We start from the raw sequence: 10,471 nt of genomic DNA, 5'->3' as shown, positions 1-10,471 counted from the left end.
CCTGGAACTCTGGCCCTGTCTCCGCCCTACTTAGACTAGCAGCCATCCCCATGAGGGGAGCCATCCAAGACACCATTAGGAATGGAAAGTAAAGCACAAGATGCTCCTAAGGAGTAGACCCACAGCCCTGCTACCTTCCCCCTAGCCTCTGTTCTCCACTCTAGCCAACATCATAGTTAGACCCTAATCTGAGACACTGTCCCCCATCTCCCAGCTCTTGAGGCTGGAGCCACTCTATAGCCTGGCCTCTGAGTACAAAGCCTTGTGTGACAGTCAGAGCTTGTTAGCTACTATTCTACCCATCAAAGTCCCACAAGGCAAAGGGCTGCCAGGTTGGGAGGGGCTGACCCTAGATCACATGAGGTCATGAGCCACAGTCTGGGTCTACGTCCAGAGCCCCTTCCCAAGAGAATCCATGGGATGGGTTTGAGTCTATATTCATTGTCACTGGAAGGTGGGTGTAGTATATCTATTTTACAGAAAAGGAAAATGAGGCTAGGACATGGAAGATCAGAGGAAGGGCCCTCTGCCGGAATCTCAGGCTATTTTTTGAGCCTGAAACAAGCCAGCATCTAACCTCAGCTGGGTTGTAAAGGCAGTGGAGAAATAGTGTCTCATGTGAGACACAGCTACCTATAGTCTAGGCCCAATCCCCAGTTAAATAGTTGTCAGCAAATTTGGAACCCAAAGCCTTCATCAGTTTATGACCAGAAAATAATCAAGCACTGTAATCTCCTTGCAGATGACATTTTCTGGTCTACATAGTACAGATATCCAGGAGGCTAATTGGGTAGGCTCCTGAGGCTCCAGCAAGACTCCCAGGGGCCGTGTTCTAAAAATGTGCTTCATGTTGCCAGGTCTCTAAGTCATTCTTTCTCCTCTCTCTCCAACTTGTCTCTGACACACAGCTAGTGTGTTTCTGTTTCCCCACTTCAACTTCATTCTACTTGTCATGCCTGACTCATGGCAACCCAAGCCATGAATGATGTTACTTGAATCACCCAGAACCACAATTTGAGGTCCCCCAGATTGGAGCTCTCTGAGCCAATCCTCTTTGCAAGTGCATACCTGCCCCAGGCCCTGTTGTTTCTGATGCCTTGGGGCTGGGTTGTGGTCATCTGTCAGCAAGTTGGATCAGAGTCCTAGCACCACCTCTTGCTGTATAAACTCAACTGTTCTCTTCCTACTCTGGTCCTCTTTCCCCACACTATGTGCAGATAGTCTGCAAAGAGCCAGTTTATGATCTGGACCTGAGAATCATCTATGCAGAGATGAGGTTTGCTCCTTAGCCCTCCCCTCCCTTGTTTCTCACAGCCTTGTTTGAGCTCAAGAGCCTCAAAAGAGAAGTTGCTAATTTTTCAACTCAAGGAAAGAAGTAAGATTCTTTTACAACCATGGTCCCTTGATTCAAGCAAAGAAGCAATCTGTCTTTATTATGAGGAACTGGGTTGGTGGGGCCAGGCCAGACTCATGTCAGAAGGCCCCTCAGTGAGTGCAGCCTAGGAGACTGGCCACTTTCTGGGGCTGCGGACAGGTCTTGGCTGCATTCAGTTTCTCCACATCACTGTAGCAGTACAAATTGGGGCCATGGATGAGGTACAAGCTGGGACCATTGGCAGAACATGAATTAGGGCCAAGGGACTTTTCCACACACAAGGCCCCATCCACCTTATCATGGGGCCAAGGAAGCTCTGTCCACATGGCTTGAGCTCCTGACTTCAGGTCCAGCCACCACAGCCGCCGTCCTGGGGAGAAGGTATCAAACATAGCATGAATTCCATGTCATGGGGATCCTGACCCAGGCCGTTGCATGCTCTGGTGGGGATCTATGCCACAGACAGGTAGCAGAACAGGCTGCCCCTTAGCACCCAGAAGCTCCTCACCTGCCATGATGTGGAGCCGAGAAGACCCAGGACAGATAAAGGCCGCATCCACAGACTCCAAGCTGATCCCAGGAGGGCTCCCGACTTCCTTCTCCAGCCGCTTTGGATAACCACTTACTAGGGTATAGCCTCCCTTTGTCAGGAAGACATATACCTGGGTGCCCTAGAGAACAAAGGACAGTAATCAATACAGAGCTGGATATGCTTGTCCCAGTCTCCACCTCAAGCCTCTCCTCCAATACACACCTGGACCAGATAGAGTTTTTCTTCCCAGGAAAAGGCAGCATCCACTGTTGAAGGACCCTGGGGCCACTGATGAGCAATGGGCCAGCTATGCCAGCCATCCCGGCTGGTGTCCAGACGCCAGTAGTGGGCTCCTGTGGAATATCATAGTTTGCTCTAGGGCTGCTGGCAGAAGCCCAGGCAGAGAAGAGGCTAGTAATGAATGTAGAAATGAGTCATAAGCGGGAGAGAATGCATCCAGATAGCAAGATGGAAGAGGCCAGGTGAGAAGGAGAAATAGAGCAAGACTTGGTCAGCAATGTTGGGCACTGTGGCCAGGTTGAAACTGGAATCAGCAGGTGCCTGAAACAAAGGCAAGTGTGAGCTGGGGATGGTGACTCACACCTGTAATCCCAGCACTTTGGGAGGCTGAAGCAGGTGGATCACTTGAGGTCAGGAATTCGAGACCTGTCTGACCAGCATGGAGAAACCCCGTCTCTACCAAAACTACAAAATTAGCTCGGTATGGTGGTGCGTGCCTGTAATCCCAGCCACTCCAGAGGCTGAGACAGGAGAATCGCTTGAACCTGGGGAGGCGGAGGTTGCAGTGAGCCGAGATCACACCATTGCACTCTAGCCTGTGCAACAAGAGTGAAACTGTCTCAAATGAATGAATGAATGAATACAAGTGTGGAGAACAGTGGCTAAGTTTCCAGATGAGGCCAACATCATGGGGTTGGTGGGCACTCCCTAAGGATCTCAGGTGTCCATGTATAGAGATGTGGTTATAGATAATGAGATCCAGTGGCCAGAAGTTAAAAAGGAAACACCACTTCTGCTCCTTGTTCTCACTCTGGCCATGTTCTCCAGTCCCTCCCTGTGAGGTGAGGGAGCCAGCACCCCCATTTTTCTTCTCCTCTTTTCACAACAACCTATTAAGGACTTATTCAGGCTCCCATTTATCATTTTTCCCTCAATCCTCTTCAATTATACTTCTGTTTCCCTCAACCATTGAAATTGTTCTTATCCAGGTTGCCAGTATTCTCCAATTTGCCAAATCTCATGGTCAATTCTCTGTCTTCATCTGACCCTACCTCTCAGGAGCACTTGACTGCTCACTATTTCCTTCTTCTTTAAATGTCTTTTTTTGGAACTTGGCTTCTGTGACACCAGACTCCCCCAGTATTCCTCTTGTCTTTTTGATTACTCTTTTCTTCAACCTGATATCTAAATATTGGAATCCCCTAGTTTGGGCCTCTTCTCTTCTCTCTCTACCCTCACTTCTTTGGCAATCTCACCTAGTCCAGGGACTTTAAATGCTATCTATGTGCTGATGACTTTGAATCTGTTCTCATCAGCTCTACCTGACATGCTTATGGGGTGCCAATAGTCACCCAAAATCTAATATGTCCAAACTGATTTCTGCCCCCACTACACACTTATTGTCCTCTCTCACTTTAGCGGTGCCTCTCAGGACAGGTATCTCAGCTGCCATGTTGACTACTGTATCTCAGTGCCTAGGACAGTGCCCACTGCTTATCAGATACTCAACAAATACTTGTTGAATAAACACATGGTATTATTGCTGCAACCACAAGTTATCTTTATAGTTGTGTACATATCTACCTCCCCTGGGAGGTTTCCCACTGAAATTACCCTGCTTAGGAATTTTTTTTTTTTTTTTTTTTGAGATAGGGTCTCAATATACCACCCAGGCTGGATTCCAGAGGCGCAATCATGGTTCATGGCAATCTTTGCCTCCCACACTCAAGCAATCCTCCTACCTCAGCCTCTTGACTAGCTGGAAGTATAGGTGCATGCCAGCACATCTAATTTTTTATATTTTTAGTAGAGATGGGATTTCACCATGTTGTTCAGGCTTGTCTAGAAGCCCTGAAATCAAGTGATCTGCCCACCTTGGCCTCCCACAGTGCTGAGATTTCAGGTGCGAGCCACCACACCTGGCCCAGGGACCCTATTTTGAGAACCAGAGCTATGCTGCTTTGTGCAGTGAAGTAAGTGATGAGTCCCCTGCCCATTAATGTAGCCAATACGTAGGCTGGCCATCAACTACTTTAATGTGATCTGGTCTGAAAATATGGACTGGGCCATTCAGATTCCCTCTCTGGAAATCTTACTAGGAAAAAAAGAATAACCGAGGGAGTTATCAGTTGGATCTGAGACTGAAAGATCGTAAAGTAGTGAGAAGGTGGAAAGGACATGATGGTCTACGTGCAAGCCAAAGTTGTGAAGAAGCAAAGAGAATAGATAAAAAAAAAAAAAAAAAAAAAAAAAAACCTCTGAGATGCCAGGCATGGTGGCTCACACCTGTAATCCTAGCATTCTGGGTGGCAGAGGTGGGCGGATCACCTGAGGTCAGGAGTATGAGACCAGCCTGGCCAACATGGTGAAAACCTGTCTGTACTAAAAATACAAAAATTAGCTGGGCATGATGGTGTGTGCCTGTAATCCCAGCTACTTGGGAGGCTGAGGCCACAGAATCTCTTGAACCCGGGAGGAAGAGGATGCAGTAAGCTGAGATTGCTCCATTGCACTCCAGTCTGGGCAACAGAGTGATACTCCATCTCAAACAAACAAGTAACAACAAAAAACACCTATGAGGCAGATACAGAAAAAAAGATTTACCAGTGAGAGGCGAGGACCTGCCCCATGCTGTAGCAGGGTCACATTGGTGTTTTCAACAAGATAGTGCATTCCCACCCTAGCTAGGGGTGTGTGTGTGTGTGTGTGTGTGTGTAAACTATATATGTAATATATAGTTTATAGTTATATATTAATATAATTTATAGTTATATATTTTATATAGTTATATAGTTATAATATATATAGTTTATATATGTAAATTTTATATATACATTATATATGTTTGTTTGTTTGTTTTGAGACAGGGTCTCGCTCTCACCCAGGCTGGAATGCAGTAGCATAATCATGGCTCACTGAAGACTTTCCAGTCTCAGGTGATCCATCTCAGTCTCTGAAGTAGCTGGGACTACAGTAGTACACCACCACACCCTGCTAATTTGTGTATTTTTTGTAGAGATGAGGTTTTGCCATGTTGCCCAGGCTGATCTCGAACTCCTAGGCTCAAGCAGCTCAAGCGATCTGCCCACCTCAGCCTCCAAAAGTGCTAGGATTACAGGAGTGAGGCACCACACCCAGCCTGGGTATTTTTAATATAATGGTGTTTTCTTCATGCCATGTGCTCTCTCAACAGCTATGGAATATATATGACATTTTTCATTTAGGAGTTTGGTAGCATTCTCATTATGGCCACATGGCCTTGAAGTTCTGTGATCTCTACATGGCTTGGTGTCTCTCTCTACTTCTGTGTGTTTCCTGTGGCCCTCTTTTCTCAAGGTCTTTCTGAATTTCACTTTGTCTGTGTGTCCTCCCAAAGGACTCTCACCATAGCTACATGTTCTCCTGATACTTATGTGTTCTTACTATGGCATATGTTCTCAGTTCAATGTTGTATTTTCACTACAGATGTGTGTTTCATCTTAGCTGTATGTTCTCATTATAGTGTGTGATCCTGTTGTGGGGATTTGCTCTCCATGTAGTTATGTATTTTTCAAAAGAACTTGATAGTCATAACTGGTCAAATTTGTCCAAGGGTCAGGAGCCAAACAATTTTTGTGTGAAAAAAATATTTGCACTATTCTATATTCTTATCACTATCCTAATTATATATATATATATATATATATATATATATATATCTCAGGTTAGATGTGATGTGGTTGCTCACTCCGCCTCTTGGGGATATTCTCAACTGTGCAGCATGACTATTTACTGCCTGATTGAACTCAGAACAGCCCTAGGTGTCATTACAAGGCTTTTACCAATTGATGCCACAAGTCAAGGTAGGGGTATCTCCATTAGCTACTCAGAGGAGAAATCTCCACAGGCTAGTGAAGCTACCTTCTGAAGGTCTAAAGTACCCAACACTTCTCAGCTGGTTCTCAGCAATGAGAACACCTCATCCCCAGGCAGCGCTATGTCTAGGGGTCTGGACATAGAAACTAGGAGCCTGGAACAAGATGGAGTTCTGAGGATTAATCAGGGGAGCCAGAGAACTCAGAAAGATGTGCAAGAACAAAGGGAGGCAAGGAGGTACAGAGACACACAGAGGTCCAGGGAGCAAGGGAGAGCCAGAGGGCTCAGCAGGGCATTGAGCAAGGAGAGCACAAGGAGTCACAGGGGCCCAGAGAGGTCCACAGAGAGCACAGCCATGGGAGTAGATGGTAGACAGGTGGATGAACTTAGGGGCTTGGGATAGACAAGATTGAGAAATATGCCTCAATCAGGGGAGATGAGGGATACAGAAGGGCATGCAGAAAGATGGGGGACAGAGAGGACAAAATAAGGGACACAGTGATGACAATGGAGAAATGTGTCAAAAATGGGAGACACAAATTCAAGAGATGTGAGGGCACATTGGGGGAGTTGGGGGCATCTCTTACCACTGAAGGCATAGGTGGCACCATGGTTGTCAGATGTCAGTGCAGATAAGACTAGATCTGGGCTACAGCGCATATACCCAGGGCCATGGTGGGTCCTGTTCCCATGGCCAGTCCCATTCCTGTGTCCATGGCCTGGGGAAAGAAATGGGTGGAGAACACAGAAAGAGGCCAGAGGTCAGAGTGAGGTCCAAGGTGGAAGAGATGGCTGGGGTTAGTGGGGATGTGGGTTTCCCCATATGAGGGCAACGGGAAGATCCAGAATGGAAATGGGGCTAGGTTAAAGGCCAAGGTGTCCCAACATGGAGTTAAGGTGAAAGCTATGACACATGAGATCCACAAGCTCAGGGAAGGTGAATAAATTCTGACAGGTCTCAAGTGCTAGGGCTTTCTTACCTCTGCCAGGGCAGGGCATGAAGTAGTCTCGGACATCCAGAGGGTACCCGGGGGGCACCTCTCCCGTGGCAGGATTGAAGCGCAGGAATTTGTTACCCTGGAAGCAGTAGTAGCGGCCGAGCCATCTCAGGGCGGAGGAGCAGTTCCCAACAGCTGGCCAGGAACGCTTCTTTATGTTTCCCGTGGTCAAGTCCCAGAACCACTCGCTGTCACCTTTGTCCAATCAATTGACAGGGATTTGGTGAGGCCAGGTTATGCCCTCCCTTGTGCTTTCCCTGGTTCCCAGGATGGACCAGACATGGTACTGACCACATGGAGCTCACAGCCATCAGAAAGGGAGCTAAAGGAGGGTGATCATTCACCAAAATTCAGCAGCAAAGTACACAGGATCAGCTCAGCAAGGGCAGTGGGGAGAGTCAGGGAAAGCTTCCCAGGGAAGAAGACACTTAAACTGAAATCTGAAGTAGGAGTTACAAGGAACACAACAAGAAGAGATGTAACTCCAGAGAGAGGAAAGATTCCAAAGCATGAAGCAAACTGATGGAACAGAGAATAGTGTATGGTTTCTGGAGCTTAGTATTAAGGTAAAAGTATGATAAAAGTCAAAGCTGAAGGGCCAATAGGGATTTGGCCATGGAGAGTCTTGTGTGTAAGACTAAGGAGGATATATTTGTCTTAAGGGTCATGGGGAACAATGACAGATTATTCACACAGAATCATACGCAGTTACCTTCACCAGAATGACTTCCTCTCCTTCCCACACTTGACCTCCAGACCGTAAGTGGCTTCTCTATTTCCCTTCCTTAAAAAGCCACATAGTAGCTCCATAACCACCATCACTACCACTATCACCATCACTATTGGCATCACTACCAACTCACCACTACTCCAGATTCTTGGATTCCATCCTGGACTGACCTTGGAAGAAGAGGACGCCTTCATCTTGACATTCTCCACGGTGACATTCCACAGCTGCATCCAGTGGGGATGGGATTCCAGGAAATTCCTCTTGGAGCAACTTTGGGTATCCTTTCTCCTTTTTTTCAGGAGGGTATACCCAGACTTTGTCCCCCTGCATTCAAAAACACTCTCTTTTTGACTGTGCATCCTCAGATACTGTCACTCTGTATTTACATGCATTTTTTTTAAAACTATTGTGCTTTAACTATTTTTTTTAACTTATTATTATTTTTTTTTTTTTTTTTGAGACGGAGCTTCGCTCTTGTTACCCAGGCTGGAGTGCAATGGCGCGATCTCGGCTCACCGCAACCTCCGCCTCCTGGGTTCAGGCAATTCTCCTGCCTCAGCCTCCTGAGTAGCTGGGATTACAGGCACACGCCACCATGCCCAGCTGATTTTTTGTATTTTTAGTAGAGATGGGGTTTCACCATGTTGACCAGGATGGTCTCGATCTCTTGACCTCTTGATCCACCCGCCTCGGCCTCCCAAAGTGCTGGGATTACAGGCTTGAGCCACCGCGCCTGGCCTTAACTTATTAACTATACAATATCCTCCTGTGGCCCCACACATTCTCAGTCCATCTGTGGATAATAATGTGTTGTCCTTTTGCACAATACACACCCTCAATTTCTGCAAATCCAGTCACAATTACTATAACACACATGCCTCTAGCCATGTACAACCAGACACTCCTGTGGCATGCTTATCTGCAACACCAGCAGTGTTGACAAACACATCCGCCAGTGTTTATCCTGCAATCATCCATACGTTAGTACATTCACTTCTTCATTTATTCATTCATTCAAGACAGTCACTGAATGATTGTTTATATGTCAGGCATTGTGAGAGGCACTGAGGATGACAAGACTCTTTCACTTTAGGAAGTTCACTGGACAAAAGCAGAAAGGACTTCTACAATTCTAGCCTTGCAACCTCCAAGGTGTAGTGTAAAGAATGCACTGAGGATATGTACAGAGTGCCTAAGTCTGCCTAGAGAAGTTGTGGAGGATTTCACAGCAAAGAGGAAGCATTGGGCCCAAGAGTTGAAAAAAACAGCAGGAATTTTCCAGGTTGACAAGTGAGGAAAGAGTGTTAGCAGCAGAGGGAGCAGCATGCAGAGCCCGAACATGAGGAAGCAGTGTGCTCAATTCCACGTAGATTGGTATGGCTGGCACACAGTGAATGTGGCAGGGAAGGAGATAAACCTGAGAAGATGACCCAGGCCCAGATCATGAGACCCTATGTGCACTTGGTTTGTAGTAATCAGGCACATTTTGGGGTCATTTACTGAAACAGGAAACACAGGAGGAAAGGTTGGTTTGTAAACAAGATGCTAAGCTTAGTTTGGGGGATGCTGAATTTTAGGTGCCTATGGAACATATAAGTCAGAGATTTTTCCCAGGAAATTGGAAAGAGATGTCTAGAGCTCAGAAGGTAGATCTAGATCCAGTGTCCACAGCATAGAGAGTCCTTAGGGCCATGGTGATGGGTGAGATCACTGAGGGAAGGTATGTAGAAAGGCTTGGATGGCTCCCCAAGGAACATTAGGGAACTGGCTGAGCTAGAATGAGACATTTGAGAAGAGAGAGAAGAGAGGCAGGAGGGAAAACAAAGCCAACAGTCAGGGCTTCCCCAACCACATAGCACCTTTGGCAAGGTAGAAGAATGCACCCCTTCCTCTGAGCAGACACAGCCTGGGTCACATGGGACTTGGTGAGCACAGCAGAGTGAATTTCATGCTCCACATGCTCCTCTGGCCAGGTGTCATTGTGTTGGGAACAACTTGCCCTGCCCTATGAAGAGGGCTTGATACAGGGTCATGGGAGGCAAGGGAAGAAAATGCTAAGAAAAAAAAGGATGGTCATCAGTGTGAGGTACAGCGGAGTGTTGTAGAACTAAGGCTAGGACTGAAGAATAGTCACTAGATGGTGCGCCTGCCAGGCCCACATGCATGCACACTCCCTTAGCCTGAGCTTTTACAGGAAAGGAGGGCACAGGGGAAAGAAATCTGCTACCTATTGCTATGGGCTCTGTGCCAAGGCCATGTTGGGGAAGAGTCCCTAGTGTCAGTTCTAGCCCTTTCCAACCTGGCCTTGATCTTGGCCCAGCAGTACCTTGATCAGAAAGACACTGCTGTGACCACGACGGAATGCAGCATCCACAGGGCTGGTGAAATTCTTCCATCTCTCTGAGATTAACTCCCGTTCCCATTTGTGACTCTTCCACACGAACTCCCCTGAAAAAACCCACACTCACTGAAGGGCCCAGTGAGAAACCTTTGACCTACTAAGACCATTTCAGAGAAGCTGTCAGTAATATACTCAGATAATTCCTAAGACCTCCCACAGACAAAGACACCCTTCGTGAAGGAGAATAACTCTAAGGTCCTAAATGCCCCAACCCAGTCCCTCCTACCTTTAAAAAACAGCATGGTTCCACTGTCATCCAGGGTGGCAGCATCAAAGCTCCAGCCATCTGAGCAGCGTTCTGGGGTGGAGGTAGGGAAATGGCAAAGTTAAAAAAAAAAAA

The 10,471-nt window shown here is 46.9% G+C and overlaps 1 protein-coding gene across 1 annotated transcript in view; it reads right to left on the bottom strand.

The window, feature by feature from the left end:
- Positions 1-1,402: 1,402 nt before the first annotated feature.
- Positions 1,403-10,471, bottom strand: part of HPX (hemopexin) — an 11,225-nt gene continuing 2,156 nt past the window's right edge. The window contains exons 2-9 of the mRNA XM_017507146.2: positions 10,358-10,429; positions 10,057-10,178; positions 7,901-8,054; positions 6,983-7,195; positions 6,590-6,721; positions 2,130-2,260; positions 1,884-2,046; positions 1,403-1,745 (exon numbers count right to left, since the gene is read on the bottom strand). Coding sequence (XP_017362635.2) covers positions 1,486-1,745; positions 1,884-2,046; positions 2,130-2,260; positions 6,590-6,721; positions 6,983-7,195; positions 7,901-8,054; positions 10,057-10,178; positions 10,358-10,429 — 1,247 coding nt within the window. The 3' untranslated portion in view covers positions 1,403-1,485. The remainder of the gene's footprint in view (positions 1,746-1,883; positions 2,047-2,129; positions 2,261-6,589; positions 6,722-6,982; positions 7,196-7,900; positions 8,055-10,056; positions 10,179-10,357; positions 10,430-10,471) is intronic.

This window comes from Cebus imitator, unplaced genomic scaffold (assembly GCF_001604975.1).
Source record: "Cebus imitator isolate Cc_AM_T3 unplaced genomic scaffold, Cebus_imitator-1.0 Scaffold370, whole genome shotgun sequence".
NCBI classification, from domain to species: Eukaryota; Metazoa; Chordata; class Mammalia; order Primates; family Cebidae; genus Cebus; species Cebus imitator.
This window is presented reverse-complemented; position numbering and strand designations above follow the sequence as displayed.